General features: G+C 41.3%; 1 protein-coding gene across 5 annotated transcripts in view; it reads right to left on the minus strand.

Annotated features, from left to right (window-relative positions):
* Positions 1–16,744, minus strand: part of LOC134344194 (ankyrin-2-like) — a 978,678-nt gene that overhangs the window by 786,329 nt on the left and 175,605 nt on the right. For all 5 annotated transcript variants that reach the window (XM_063043600.1, XM_063043603.1, XM_063043602.1 and 2 more), the window contains one exon: positions 3,039–3,131. In XM_063043600.1, the coding sequence (XP_062899670.1) occupies positions 3,039–3,131 (93 nt within the window). The remainder of the gene's footprint in view (positions 1–3,038; positions 3,132–16,744) is intronic.

A 16,744-nucleotide genomic window follows, 5' to 3' on the forward strand; every position in this document is an offset into this window, starting at 1 on the left:
ACACTGTTGAAGAAAACTCACATGAAATCTTGGCTAGAGTTTGCCAGAAGCCATGGGGGAGACCCTGAAGTCAACTGGAAGAAGGTTCTATGGTCAGATGAAACCAAAATTGAGCTTTTTGGCCATCAGACTAAGAGCTATGTTTGGTGAAGCATGGTGATGGCTGCATCATGCTGTGGGGATGCTTCACTGCAGCAGGCCCTGGAAGGCTTATGAAGGTAGAGGGTAAAATGAATGCAGCAAAATACAGGGAAATTCTGGAGGGAAACCTGATGAAGTCTGTAAGAGAACTGTGACTTGGGAGAAGATTTGTTTTCCCCAACCATAAAACCAAAACTACACAGGAATGGCTTACGAACAACAAAGGTAATGTCCTGCAGTGACTGTCAGAGTCCAGACCTCAATCCAATTGAGAATTTGTGGCTAGACTTGAAAAGTCTGTTCACTCATGAACCCCCTGCAATCTGTCAGAGCTTGGGCAGTTTTGTAAAGAAGAATGGGGAAAAAATTGCAGTGTCCGGATGTGCAAAGCTGATAGAGACCTATCCACACAGACTTAAGGCTGTAATTTCTGCCAAAGGTGCATCTTCCAAATACTGACTTGAAGGGGTGAATACTTATGCAATCAATTATTTTGGGTTTTACATTTGTAATTAATTTAGATCACTTTATAGAGACCTGTTTTCACTTTGACACTAAAGAGTCTTTTTCTGTTGATCTGTGTCCAAAAAAAGCCAAATTAAGTCCACTGAGATTCAATGTTGTAAAACAATGAAACAAGAAAAATTCCATGGTGCAAACACGAGGAAATCTACAGATGCTGGAAATTCAAGCAACACACACAAAATGCTGGTGGAATGCAGCAAGCCAGGCAGCAACTATAGGAAGAAGTACAGTCCACGTTTCGGGCCAAGACCTTCATCAGGATTAATTGAAAGAAGAGATAGTAAGAGATTTGAAAGTGGGAGGGGGAGGAGGAGATCCAAAATGATAGAAGAAGACAGGAGGGGGAGGGATGAAGCTAAGAGCTGGAAAGTTAATTGGCAAAAGGGATACAGAGCTGAAGAAGGGAGAGGATCATGAGACGGGGAGAAAGAAGGGGAGAGGGGAGCACCAGAGGAAGATGGAGAGCAGATAAGGAGTTATTGTGAGAGGGACAGAGAGAGAGAAGGTGAATAGGCACTGCATGTCCCAATATTAGTCTGCCTGAACCATAAAAGCACAAACATCCAGCAGTACTCTCATACCCCTCAGTCATATGGTGACTGCTGAACAATCATGGAGATGGTGACAAAGCTAAAGGGTTAGGTCTGTAGCAGAAGAGAATATTAGACCCCTGAAATGAGGACAACACAATATTCCTTCAAGAACTACACACCCAAACTGCAATATGCATCTCCTTCAGGCTACGTTGGGGCCATCTCAAAACCATGCAGTGGGATTCCAAGTGATTCTCAGATGCAACCTTTTCTGCCAATGCACTGAAATGGAGAGATACCCTCAAAGTATCCTGGTATCCTCAAAGTATTCACAAGCTGGTATGGAAGTTGTCCTGTCCAAGACCGCAAGAAGCCGCAGAAGATCGTGAACACAGCCCAGCACATCCCACAAAACAATCTTCCATCCTTGGACTCACTTTACACCGCACACTGTCGGAGCAGTGCTGCCAGGATAATCAAGGACACGACCCACCCAGCCAACATACTTTTCGTCCCTCTTCCCTCCGGGAGAAGGCTCAGGAGCTTGAAGACTCATATGGCCAGATTTGGGAACAGCTTCTTTCCAACTGTGATAAGACTGCTGAACAGATCCTGACCCGGATCTGGGCTGTACCCTCCAAATATCCGGACCTGCCTCTCATATTTTTTTTTACACTTCCTTACTTTCCCTTTTCTATTTTGTATTTATGATTTATAATTTAAATTTTTAATATTTACTATTGGTTTGTACTTCAGGGAGCGCAAAGCACAGAATCAAATATTGCTGTGATGATTGTATGCCCTACTATCAATTCTTTGGCGACAATAAAGTAAAGTAAGTAAGTATAGATTACCATAAGGGGTATAAACTTACACAAAATTGCAGCCCATTGTTAGTAGACTAATCTACAGAAATAACTGAAATTCTGCTGTCAATATCACATAATTGTGTCTCAAGCTTAAATATAAACAAACAGAAGAAATCAAGTGGAACCTGTGGGAAAAGCACCTTCAGGTTTTTTGTTTCAAATTGAAGACCCTTTGCCAGAGCAGGAGTAGAGACATCAACTCTATTTCTCTTCCATAGAAGACGTCTGTTCTGCAAAGTGGTTTCAACAATTTGTTTTTATTTCAGAATTCCAGCATTTGCAGTTTTTTTAAAAATTCTCATCTCAAATTTGTGTCAGAAGTTTCAAAAAAAATGTAGTGATGATTACACTTGCAAATGGAAAGCCAGGCAGCTCGTAATTAATGTTAGTTTTGAAATAAAAATAGAAAAAGCACATTTGTGAATACCAACTTGTACTCCTGTTTTTACACCTGATTACCGGTGGTATATGATCTTTGCTCTAGTTAACTCCAGCTCGTTAATTTAATCTTCAACAAAATGATGGATGTCAAAAACAAGTTTGCAATGCAAGACATTCAGCTTCATAATACAGAATCACATTTATTGTCTCACCAGTTTTGAACAGCAGCTGCTTACCCAGAACATCATTTTTAAGAGTAAATTTACCAGTCTTATATTCATTGGACGCTTCTGCAACAATAACACAATATTTTACAAAACAATCCATTTTGCTGAAACAGAGTATTTAGGGAGATGGTTAATACATGCAAATGATGGCTCAGTCAAGACTTCAAAACACAAAATGCACTTGAAACAGGGAGGAAAAAGAACACTGGTTTGTTATTGTTGGTTAAGAACTAGTTAATAATGAATTATGTGACTTTACATGGGCGGGCAAAGCATGAGGTCTTCCAACTTGGGTCTCAAGATTCCTTTAAAACTTATGACACAAGTCCAGCACTACAAGTACTTGCTTATTATGCCTTTACCTCCTGACGACTTGGGACCATCTGATCCTGGAAAGTTACCCTGTGACGTAACAACCTCTCCCGGGAAGTGGTGGGTATTTCACTCCCACCTTGCTGTCATGTGAGAATTAAGAAAAGAAGAGTCATGGTGCAAGAAATTAAAACAACAGCAACGCATTGTGGTATTATACTATTTGTAAGGAAATAACAGGAATCTTCACTTCCTATAATTCAAACAGCTGCAAAGTGACACTTTACAATTTGCAATAATAGGGATGAGCATATTTTGATCATCATAGTGTTCAAAAGACTTCACTCATAAAGCCAAAATGTTGCAGGTCTTTTTCTATACTTTTAAAAAATTTGATAGCTGTGTCCTAAATCTAGCAATAAATGCATTTAGTAATTGAAATTAAGCCCAAATTTTATGATCTGCTCAAAAAATACATAGTCAATTATGATCTTTATAAATTTCCATATCTTAATTTCATCTATTTCTTTTTGTTCCTATAATCAACTAATTTTGCTTCTTCAAAGTATCCATCAACCTATCATGCCAACTCCTGTCTCACCTATCCCCTTCACCTCTTTTTACTGGCTATTCCCTCTTTACACCCTCAGTCCTGATGCAGACCTTCAATCCAAGACATTAACCATCTTTTTGTCTCCACGGCTGTTGCCTGACGTGGTGAGTTCGCCCAGCATTTTGCTTGTTATCATTCATGATCTGGTATAGCAATTCAAATGCACAGGGACATAAGAAGCTGCAGAGAGTAGACTGCCCTGCTGAATATATTAAAGTACATTCTTCCCCACCATCAGTAATAATGTACTGGAGGCATTGCCTCAAGGCGGCAAAATCCATCATTATGAATCCCCACCATCCGAGCCATGCCATCTTTCCACAGCTATTATTAAGCAAGAGGAAGAATAGCCTGAAGTCCCACACCGCCAGGTTCAAGAACAGCTACTTCTCCTTAACTACTTAGTTTTTGAACCAACTGGCAAAACCCTTACAGCTTAGTAACACATTCACTATTCCAAATACTGCACAAAATGGGCTTCCTTTTTCCAATTTTATTTCTTGCAAAGATTGTGCATAATTTGTTTTATTGTGCTGCTGCTTATATAATGCTATGTGCCTGTGATATTGCTGCAGTTAAGTTTTTCCACTGTAGCCATCCATATGACAATAACCTTGAATTTGATTTTGTGTCCTCCTCACAGTTCATTTTTCCACTCAGCTTTGTACTGTCAGAAAAAATGGGGTTGTACTTTTCAGAATTTGTTTACATTGCTTCCACTGAATTTAGCACTTGTGAACACCTGCCGGGGTTTACCTCAGGCTAAGTACACTTTCCAATTTCCCCAAGTATATTGGGTTTGAGGGAAATCTATTTTAAGACACAATCAGTCTTTAAATGGCAAGATGGTGGTTGATTCTGCAGATGCTGGAAATCCAGAGCAACACACACTGCTGGAGAAACTTAGCAAATCAAACAGCATCTTGGAGAGGAACTAACTGTCTAAATTTTAAACTGAGACTCTTCATCAGGATTGGAACAGAAGGGAGATGAAGCAAGAATAAGAAGGTAGGAAAGGAGTATAAGCTGGCAGGTTACAGGTAAAATCTGATGAGGTGCAAGGTTGGTTGGTGGAGAAAGGGGTGGGTGGGATGAAATGAGAAACTAGGAGGTGATAGGTGGAAGAGGTAACGGGCTGAAGAAGAAAGATTCTGATAGGACAGTGGACATGGGAGAAAGGGAAGAAGCAGGGGCACCAGAGGGAGGTAATGGACATGTGGAGGTAAGAGGGGAGTCAGAATGGAGAATGGAAAATAGAGAAAGGGGAAGCAAAGAGAAAATTGCATAAATTAGAAAAATGTATGCCGTCAGGTTGGAGGCGAAACAGATAGAATATGAGGTGACACACACGAAATGCTGGCACTCAGCAGGACAGGCAGCATCAATGGAAAAGAGTACAGTCGACGTTTCAAGCCAAGATCTTTATCAGGACTGGAGAATAAAAGATGAGGAATAGAGTTAAATGGTGAGTGGAAGGGAGGGAGAAACACAAAGTGAGACCGGGAAGGGGGAGGAGTGAAGCAAACAGCTGGGAAGTTGATAAGTGAAAGAGGGCAGGGGGAATCTAATAAGAGAGGATAGAAGGTCATGCAAAAAAGAAAAGGGGTGGGAGGAGCACCGGAGGGAGATGATGGGTGGTCAAGGAGATAATGTGAGAGGGGGAAAAGGGGATGGGGTATGGTGAGGGAGGGCATTACTGGAAGTTTAAGAAATTGAAGTTCATGCCATCAGGTTGGAAGCTGGTGTTGTTCCTCCAGCCTGAGTGTGGCCTCATAGCAACAGTAGAGGAAGCTATGGATGGACATAACAGAATGGAAGCGGGAAGTGGAATGAAAATGGGTGGCCACTGGGAGATCCTGCTTTTTCTGGCGGAATATGAAGTGATGTTCCCCCAACCTGAGATTGGCCTCCTCAGGACAGCAGTAGGCAGCCATGGGTCAACTTGTCAGAATAGGAATGGGAAGTTGAATTGAAAAATATGGACACTGGAAAATTCCGCCTTTTGTGGTGCATTGAGTGAAGGTTCTCAATGAAATGGCCCTTCAATCTACTTCAGGTTTCACTGATGTAAACAAGGCCACACCAGGAGCACTGAATTTCATAGATGGCTCCAAAAGATTCACAGGATTCCAGACATGATCTATCTCTGCTGCAACTTTTCTTTCCCTTTCTCCCATGGTCCATTGTCCTCCAAAACAACCCTACCAAAGAGTCTCGGTCCGAAACGTTGACTGTACTCTTTTCCATAAAAGTTGGCCGGCCTACTGAGTTCCTCCAGCATTTTGTGTGTGTGTTGCTTGGATTTCCAGAATCTGCAGATTTTCTCTTGTTTGTCCTCTCCTATCAGATTCTTTCTTCTTCAGCCCTTTGCCTCTTCCACCTACCACCTCCTATCTTCTTAATTCATTCCACTCTCCCACCCCCTCACCTATCACCTGCTAGTTTGTACTCTTTCCCCTCCTTTCCAGTCCTGATTAAATGCCTCAGCCTGAAACGTCGACTGTTTATTTCTTTACATATATGCTGCCTGACCTGTTGAGTTCCTCCAGTACTTTGGGTTACTCCATCTTCAATATCAGTTGTGAGTGTTAGCACTGAAGTAAACTATCATAACTATTCTGGTAGTATTCTGAGGGTTTATGTCCATATCTCCAGAAAATCTATACTGATACAGGCAGTTAACAAAAGGATGTGTTTCTGTTCCTTCGGATAGCAGTAGAGTCATTATTAAGCAGTTTTGAGATGCCCTGATGTCATGACAGATGCTGTTCAAATACCAGTCTCTAATATACTGTTAAGCAACTTTGACGTTATGAATAGTCATTGTTTATCTTGCAAAGACAAAATGCAAATGCTCATCCCTAGTGAATAATACAGGAACATAATTGTATTATGTGGAGGTTCCCAATAATAACTGAATCTCAAAAACTGGCATTGTTTTTCAGTTTAAACTAAGTAATTAGATATCACTTCCACAATAATCAATTCATAAGTACCCTGCATATTCACAAAGTTTTGCAAGCAGTGTCTACTTAAAATATTACTTAAATATGCATTTCACAAATCTGTTAAGTAACTAACAGATTAATGAATCTATATGAAACATATAGATAGCAGAAATTGAACAAGAAATAAATTACTGAAAAAAAATCAAGATTTAAAGACAGAAGGGCTCTTCAGTTAAACAAATTTCTCAACAGTTCAATAAGCACATGCAGTGCAGCATATGTAAAGCCATTCTGACTGCTTCTGTAGAGGTTTTTATCTTAAAGTAGCTAATAGTGCACAAGCAAAATAAGAAGAAAAGCATTGATAATGTACAAGGGGCAAGAAAGGAATGATGTTCTAAAAGCAAATTGTAGCTATCAAAACAGGAGTTATTAAACTATGATCAAAAAGGTCAGTGTTAGCTACTTGCTGACATATTCATAGATGTGCTTGAATTCTATATGCTAATACATTTGTGCTATTTGCAAATACTCAAAATAGCATTAGGATCTTAAGCCAGATAGAACACAAATGATCATGGGTTTGTTGCCTTTGAATTCTATAGCTTTACAAGAAATGAGCTCCTCTAATTTCTTCCCTTTACATGTTCACTGTCAGGTCCTACAGGTTAGTTGATGAAGAAAGTTATAACCTAGATATAACCATCTGGGGCAGGTGGGACCTGTACAAGAGAGATGGGTTACACTTGAACCACAGGGCGACCAAGGAGGTTTGTTAGTGCTATTGGGGAGGCTTTAAACTAGATTTGCAGGGGGATGGGAACCGGAGTGCCAGAGCTGACAGTGTGGCTGGGGTGAAAATAAATGATGTTGAAAGTTTAAGCAAATCCGCTGATAGAAAGGTTGTGAGTCGTGGTAAAAATCTTCTGAGGTGTATATATTTCAATGCTAGGAGTATTGCGGGGAAGGCGGATGAGTTGAGGACGTGGATTGACACGTGGAATTATGATGTTGTAGCAATTAGTGAAACTTGGCTACAGGAGGGGCAGGACTGGCAGCTTAATATTCCAGGGTTCCGATGTTTCAGATGTGATCGAGGCAGAGGAATGAAAGGTGGGGGAGTAGCATTGCTTGTTAGGGAAAATATTACAGCAGTGCTCAGGCAGGACAGATTAGAGGGCTTGTCTACTGAGTCCTTATGGGTGGAGCTGAGAAACAGGAAAGGTATGGCCACATTAGTGGGATTGTATTACAGACCACCCAATAGTCAACGAGACTTGGAAGAGCAAATCTGCAGAGAGATAGCAGGCAACTGCAGGAAACATAAAGTTGTGGTGGTAGGGGATTTTAATTTTCCATACATTGATTGGGACTCTCATACTGTTAGGGGTCTAGATGGTTTAGAGTTTGTAAAATGTGTTCAGGAAAGTTTTCTAAATCAGTATATAGAGGGACCAACTAGAGTGGATGCAATATTGGATCTCCTGTTAGGAAACGAATTAGGGCAAGTGATAGAAGTCTGTGTAGGGGAGCACTTTGGTTCCAGTGATCATAACACCATTAGCTTCAATTTGATCATGGACAAGGATAGATCTGGTCCTAGGGCTGAAGTTCTGAACTGGAAGAAGGCCAAATTTGAAAAAATGAGAAAGGATCTAAAAAGCGTGGATTGGGACAGGTTGTTCTCTGGCAAAGATGTGATTGGTAGGTGGGAAGCCTTCAAAGGGAAAATTTTGAGAGTGCAGAGTTTGTATGTTCCTGTCAGGATTAAAGGCAAATTGAATAGGAATAAGGAACCTTGGTTCTCAAGGGATATTACAACTCTGATAAAGAAGAAGAGGGAGTTGTATGAAATGTATAGGAAACAGGGGGTAAATCAGGTGCTTGAGGAGTATAAGAAGTGCAAGAAAATACTTAAGAAAGAAATCAGGAGAGCAAAAAGAAGACATGAGGTTGCCTTGGCAGTCAAAGTGAAGGATAATCCAAAGAGCTTTTACAGGTATATTAAGAGCAAAAGGATTGTAAGGGATAAAATTGTAAGGGATAAAAGGAGACTAGTGTTGAAATTGCGGGGGCCCTGGCAGAAATATTTAAAATGTCGCTGTCTACGGGTGAAGTGCCAGAGGATTGGAGAGTGGCTCATGTTGTTCCGTTGTTTAAGAAAGGATCGAAAAGTAATCCGGGAAATTATAGGCCAGTGAGTTTAACGTCAGTAGTAGGTAAGTTATTGGAGGGAGTACTAAGAGACAGAATCTACAAGCATTTGGATAGACAGGGGCTTATTAGGGAGAGTCAACATGGCTTTGTGCGTGGTAGGTCATGTTTGACCAATCTGTTGGAGTTTTTCGAGGAGGTTACCAGGAAAGTGGATGAAGGGAAGGCAGTGGATATTGTCTACATGGACTTCAGTAAGGCCTTTGACAAGGTCCCGCATGGGAGGTTAGTTAGGAAAATTCAGTCGCTAGGTATACATGGAGAGGTGGTAAATTGGATTAGACATTGGCTCGATGGAAGAAGCCAGAGAGTGGTGGTAGAGAATTGCTTCTCTGAGTGGAGGCCTGTGACTAGTGGTGTGCCACAGGGATCAGTGCTGGGTCCATTGTTATTTGTCATCTATATCAATGATCTGGATGATAATGTGGTAAATTGGATCAGCAAGTTTGCTGATGATACAAAGATTGGAGGTGTAGTAGACAGTGAGGAAGGACTTGGACCAGCTGGAAAAATGGGCTGAAAAATGGCAGATGGAGTTTAATACTGACAAGTGTGAGGTATTGCACGTTGGAAGGACAAACCAACGTAGAACATACAGGGTTAATGGTAAGGCACTGAGGAGTGCAGTGGAACAGAGGGATCTGGGAATACAGATACAAAATTCCCTAAAAGTGTCGTCACAGGTAGATAGGGTCGTAAAGAGAGCTTTTGGTACATTGGCCTTTATTAATCGAAGTATTGAGTATAAGAGCTGGAATGTTATGATGAGGTTGTATAAGGCATTGGTGAGGCCGAATCTGGAGTATTGTGTTCAGTTTTGGTCACCAAATTACAGGAAGGATATAAATAAGGTTGAAAGAGGACAGAGAAAGTTTACAAGGATGTTGCCGGGACTTGAGAAACTCAGTTACAGAGAAAGGTTGAATAGGTTAGGACTTTATTCCCTGGAGCGTAGAAGAATGAGGGGAGATTTGATAGAGGTATATAAAATTATGATGGGTATAGATAGAGTGAATGCAAGCAGGCTTTTTCCACTGAGGCAAGGGGAGAAAAAAACCAGAGGACATGGGTTAAGGGTGAGGGGGGAAAAGTTTAAAGGGAACATTAGGGGGGGCTTCTTCACACAGAGAGTGGTGGGAGTATGGAATGAGCTGCCAGACGAGGTGGTAAATGCGGGTTCTTTTTTAACATTTAAGAATAAATTGGACAGATACATGGATGGGAGGTGTATGGAGGGATATGGTCCGTGTGCAGGTCAGTGGGACTAGGCAGAAAATGGTTTGGCATAGCCAAGAAGGGCCAAAAGGCCTGTTTCTGTGCTGTAGTTTCTATGGTTTCTATGGTTGTAGTCTTAACCAACATCTTGGAAATATTCAGAACATTTTATAAGAATATAAGAAATAGGAGCAGGAGTAGGCCGTCCGGCCCATCGAGCCTGCCCTGCCATTCAATAAGATCATGGCTGATCTGTCCGTAAACTCATGAAGACTGGTAGGAGTTTGAAGAAACTTGGTATGTCAGCAGAGATGCTTGCAAATTTGTATAGATGTATAATAGGCATCAGTTAGTCTCATGAGACCATGGATTTGCGCTTTGGAAGGTTTCCAGGGCGCAGGCTTGGGCAAGGTTGTATGGAAGACCAGCAGTTGCCCATGCTGCAAGTCTCCCCTCTCCACGCCATCGATGTTGTCCAAGGGAAGGGCATTAGGACCCATACAGCTTGGCACCGGTGTCGTCGCAGAGCAATGTGTGTTTAAGTGCCTTGCTCAAGGACACACGTGCTGCCTCAGCCAAGGCTCATACTCATGACCTTCAAATCACTAGATGAACACCTTAACCACTTGGCCATGCACCAACACTATAGATGTATAATGAAGAACATTCTGACTGGTTGCATCACAATCTGGTGTACAGCCTCCAATGCATAGCATTACAAGAGGATGCAGAGGGTCATAGGAGGAGCTCAGCAACGTAATCAGCAGGCACAAACTGTGCACCCTGATGTGGGGGATTTCAACCAGATCAGCATTAAGTCTCAGTACAATGACCATCAACATATCGCCTATAGAATCAAAGGAACCAACACACTTGACTACTGTTATAACACCATAAAGAACGATTACCGTGCCAATCCACACCCGCACTTGGAAATTCCAATCACCTGACTATACTTCTATTCACAGCATATAAGCAGGAAGTAAAGATCGCAGCAGCAGTGGTGATGACCAAGAAGGTATGGTCAAGAAAGAAAGAGAGGCACTTACAAGACTACTTTAAGTCACTGTTCTAGATAATATTCTTTGAGTCTCAATGAATATGCCACAGTCATGGAGAATGAGGGGAATCTCACTGAAACAGTCTGAATGTTAAAAGGCCTCAACAGATTAGATATGGCAAAGTTATTTCCCATGGTAAGGGAGTCTAGGACAAGAGGGCACGACTTCAGGATTGAAGGGCGTCCATTTAGAACAGAGAAGCAGAGAAATTACTTTAGTCAGAAGGTGGTAAATCTGTGAAATTTGTTGCCACGAGTGGCTGTGGAGACCAAGTCATTGGGTACATTTAAGGCAGAGACAGATAGGTTCTTGATTAGCCAGGGCATCAAAGGGTATAGGGAGAAAGCAGGGGAGTGGGGATGACTGGAGGAATTGGATTGGCCCATGATTAAATGGTGGAGCAGACTCAATAGGCCGAATGGCCTACTTCTGCTCCTATATCTTATGGTCTTATGGACTTCATTAAGACCTGCGCAGATGAGAACATACTAGACATACCCAAACCAAAAGCCATGGATAAACCAAGAGATTTACAGTCTGCTGATGGCTAGATCTGTGGCATTCAAGACCGGTAATCCAGAACTATACAAGCAATCTGGGTAAGATCTACAGAAGGCTTGTTTATGAGTGAAGAACAACTCTGATTGAAGTCAGAGACAGAATTAGATGCACATCAGCTCCTTCAGAGTCTACAGGCCATTACTTCCTACAAAGCAAAATCTAACATTAATGGCTGTGACGCTTAACTCCCAGATGAACTCAATGGTGACGCACTCTGAAAAGGAGAATAGAACTACACCTGTGTAAATCTCTGCAGCCTCTGGCGACTCTGCGATCTCTGTCTTGGAGGCCAACGTCACTACATCTTTCGAGAGGGTGAAATCTCACAAGGCATCAAGCACTGATGGTGTATCAGATAGAGCTCCAAAAACCTGTCCCAACCAACTGGCAGGACTACTTGCAAAAGACCACCTGGATGTTCTACACTGCTCTGGGACAATGTCTGTGAACAGCACTAAGCACTAAGGACATCTTGAATCTCTCACTGCTGCAGTCAGAAGTTCCCAGCTGCTTCAAAAGGGCGACAATCATACCAGTGCCCAAGTAGAACTGGGTGAGCTGCCTCAAGGATTATCACATCTACTGTGATGAAGTGCTTTAAGAGGTTGGTCATGGCTATGATCAACTGCCTAAGCAAGGACCTGAACCTGCTGCAATTTGTCTTTTGTCAAAATAGGTCTAGCAATCTCACTGGCTCTCCACTCAGCCACTGGACAATAGTAATAGCTACAGTGGCGCTAGAAAGTTTGTGAACCCTGTAGAATTTTCTCTATTTTTGTTTAAATATGACTGAAAATTTGATCAGATTTTCATTCAAGTTCTAAAACCAGGAAAAGTGAACCCAATTAAATAAATAACACAAAAACATTGCACTTCTTTATTTATTTATTTATTGGACAAAGTATGTAAACATTTGCTTTCAGTAACTGGTGTAACCCCCACCCCCCATCCCTTGCACAACAGTAACTTCAACCAAATGTTTCTGGTAACTGTTGATCAGTCCTGCTCATCGGCTTGGAGGGTTTTTAGACCACACCTCCGTACAAAACTGCTTCAACTCTGGGATGCTGGTGGTATTCCTTGCATGAACTGCTTGCTTCAGGTCCTTCCACAACATTTCTATTGGATTAAGGTCAGGACTTCTAACTCAGTCATTCCAAAACATGGATTTCTTTTTAAACCATTCTATTGTTGATTTACTCGTCTTTCAGATCATTGTTTTGTTGCATTAACCAACTTCAGGTGACAGACTGCTATTCTGACTTTCTCCTATAAAGTGTCTTGATTCAATTTTGAATTCATTGTTCCCTTAACGATGGCAACCTGTCCAGGTCCTGAGGCAACAAAGCAGCCCCAAATCATGGTGCTCCTTCCATCATGCTTCATAGCTGGGATGAGGTTTTGGTGGTGTTGGTGTGCAGTGCCCTTTCCCTCCAAACATAGCAATATGCATTTCTGCCAAAAAGTTCAACTTTTGTCTCATCTGTTCACAGACATTGTCCGAGAGCATTGTAGAATATCCAGGTGGTCTTTTGCAAACTTGAGACATGCAGCAATGTCATTCCTTTTTGCAGAACAGTGGTTTCCTCCGTGGTGTCCTTCCATGAACACCATTCATGCTGTGTTTTTTTTATAGCAGACACATGAACAGAGACTTCAGCAAGTTCTAGAGATTTCTGCAGGTCTTTTGCTGTTGCCCTTGGGTTCTTTTTCACCTCCTTCAGCATTGCACACTGTGTTCTTGGTGTGATCTTTGCAGGATGCCCACTCCTAGGGAGAGTAGCAACTGTACTGAGTTTCCTCAATTTGTAGACAATTTCTCTTACTGTCGACTGATGAACACTTGGGACTTTAGAAATGCTTTTGGGGAGGTTTCAAGATGGCGGCGCAGTGAAAGGTCTGCTTGCTGAGCTCAGCGCAGCAACACTGATAATTTTGCATATAAACCTATAAGTTCCAATTTTTTTTTAAATTCCCAAGTGTTGGATTTAATGACATGAACATTGATGAGCATTTTTTTTGAGCTGCTGCAACACCATGCCATTGAAAAGCACTAAAAGGACAGTCAGGATGGGCTGCACAGAGCGCTCTCCCGGGGCTGAGGAGCTACCTGCTGCCAACTAAGCTAACACGTTGGACCCTGCTTTTCATCAAGTAATTCAGGAAGTCACAGAGAACATATCCAAAATGATGGACGAGAAACTGGGTCCACTCTCTCTAACATTCCACAACCACACACTGGAGCTTAAAAATCTTGATACAAGAACGACCGAGGCCGAGGGCCGAGTCTCCGCGGTAGAGACTGTAACTGATCAAGCCCAGAGCCACATTCGGGTGCTAGAAAAGCAAGTTCAAAGCCTGTCTGACCATATCGATGATCTTGAGAGCAGAGGTAGGAGGAAGAACATACGGATCATCGGTCTACCTGAAGGTACAGAAGGCAGCCAGCCAGCGAAGTTTTTTTGAGGGCTAGCTGCCTAATTTCCTTGATTTGGAAACCAAGGCTGGACGCATTAAAGTGGAAAGAGCTCATCGTATGCTGGTTCCAAAACCGGGCCGAGACCAATGCCCTCGACTTATCCTCCTGTGGTTCCATAATTTCGGTGATAAGCAAAAAGTGATGAAGGCTTCGAGATGCCGCAGGACCGATGACCAGCATTAATAGATGAGGGATCTAGACTTATGTCTTTTCAAGATTTCTCGGCAGCTGTTATTTGGAAACGAAAGGAATTCGACCAGGTAAAAAAGCGGCTGAGGGAATCCAGAATCCAGTACTTTCTGCTGTACCCAGCGGTGCTGAAAATCTCCTACAATGGGACCACCAAGATATTTGATTCTCCTGGCAAAGCTAAAACTTTTGTAGACACGTTGGGCTAAAGAATGTATATATTGTGTAGCCCTGGTTATGGGCAATAACATGCTCGATGGTTACTTTATTTTCCCTTTTCATTACTCAACGGCAAGATATCTTATAGGATGGGTAACGTATTTGTTTTGATTAATAGTTTCATTATTTATTTAAATTAGTGGTGCTGCTCCAGCCTGAAGGAGCTTAAGCATGATGGTAACAAATCGGTAGATTGATAAATTATGCCCTGTTTTCATTTTTGACTATGTTAAATGCCATATTGGCAGTGGGGCAGAATATGGGGTGCTAGAAGGTTCAGATATCCCCTTTAAGTATGGGGTAAGTCCTCTTGTTCAGCGCTGTTGGCGCTTTGTTTTTTTGTGTTTTTTTATATTCACTTATTGCTGCTCAGATGACTTTTTTTTCTAATTTATTTTTTATTGAAATTCATCAAGCAAAACCTTCCATAAGATATATCTCACATACTGTACATATATATCATATAATCATATTTGTCACAAATCTCCACATAATATTTATAAAAAGGAGAGGAAAGAAAGAACAATCGAAAGAAGAAAACTATGTAGAAAGTAGGGAGTGATCTTTTTTTTACAACATATTCATTGACTTGTGAGAATAAAATCAGGCCTATGAGGTGTTATGTAGTTAAAACATTTTTCCCAGTATGAATCAAATTGTTCCAATTTATGATTAATAGATGTTGTTATCGTCTCCATTTTGTAAATGTCCATTGTAATTTCCATCCATAAATTTAAAGTTGGGCTCTCCTGTGATAACGATTTCCTGGTAAGGGTCTTTTTACCAAACACCAGCAGTACATTCATTAATTCTATTCAACCATTCTTGAGGTATATACCCAAAATGTATGGTCTTAATCTCTAAGAGTAAGTGTGGGCCAAGTGGTTAAGGCTGAAGGTTGTGAGTTCGAGCCCCAGCCGAGGGAACGTGATGTCTCCTTGAGCAAGGCAGTTAATCTCACATTGCTCTGCGACGACACTGGTGCTAAACTATATGGGTCCTAATGCCCTTCCCTTGGACAACATTGGTGTCGTGGAGAGCATGGGCAACTGCCAGTCTTCCATACAACCTTGCCCAGGCCTGCGTCCTGAGAGTGAAGACTTTCCAGGTGCAGATCCATGGTCTCGCAAGATTAACGGATGCCTAACTCTCTAAGAGTATTTCACATTTAAAGATATCTTGTAGGGCATTATAAAAAATAGTCTTTGATAACGGGGCATTCATATTTTCCCAGAAAATATGATAATGGTTTGCATTTTGATTTCCACAATTTCTCTAGCAAACAGGGAGGTTACTATCATAATGGGATTTCTGAGAGGGTATACTAAAATATCTTATCAAACTTTTCCACCCGAACTCCCTTCATTTCTGTGAACTGGTATGCTTCCATTGATACCTCCATATTATTGTCCAGTCTTCCTCAGATATTATTATCCCTCCTTCCTTCCCCCATTTTGTTTAAATGTGTGAAGGCGAATGTGTTTTAAGATTTGACAAACCCTTATACACGCTTGAAATGATTCTACTACCATTGTCTTATTTCTAAATAGCTCTATCAGACTTGCCTTGGTTACATTTTTAACTGTCCTAGTAACCTGCTCATACATCTGTAAATACTGGTAAAAGTCTTGTTTTTCTAATAAGTGTTTCTATTTGAGCATTTCAAAACTGAACAGTGTTCCTTCTTTCATAATATTGCAAATAGCTGTTGTTCCTTTAGCTGTCCAATCCTTAAATCTAGCATCCAGTTTATTCGACATAAAATCTGAGTCATATGCACACCATTTAAGAATAGCAATGTCTCGCTCTAGTTTACATTCTTTTTTAATAGTTTTCCATATTTAAGAGTCCATTTCTCCCATGGGTTATCAACAGTATATATGTAACTTTGTATGTTGTTATCAGCTAAAATTGCCTGTAAGGGGATGGAAAGTATCCTCTCCTCAATGTTTTTCCATTGAGCGCCATATGATGGGTTGCACCAGCATATCACAGCTCTCAACTGTGCTGCAAAATAATAATCTCGAAGAGAAGGTAGGCCCCATCCCCCCTTTTCCTTGGCTAATTGCAAAGTTTTGAGATGAACCCTGGGCCTTTTACCTTGCCATATATATCTTGATAGCATCTTGTTACATTCATTGAATTGATTTTAGTTAATCTCTATTGGTAGGGTCTGAAAGAGATATAGTAGTCTGGGCAGTATATTCATTTTAATAGATTCAATCCTTGAACTGAGACCAAGAAAAGGAATTAGATT

Source organism: Mobula hypostoma, chromosome 3 (genome assembly GCF_963921235.1).
Source record: "Mobula hypostoma chromosome 3, sMobHyp1.1, whole genome shotgun sequence".
Taxonomy (NCBI): domain Eukaryota; kingdom Metazoa; phylum Chordata; class Chondrichthyes; order Myliobatiformes; family Myliobatidae; genus Mobula; species Mobula hypostoma.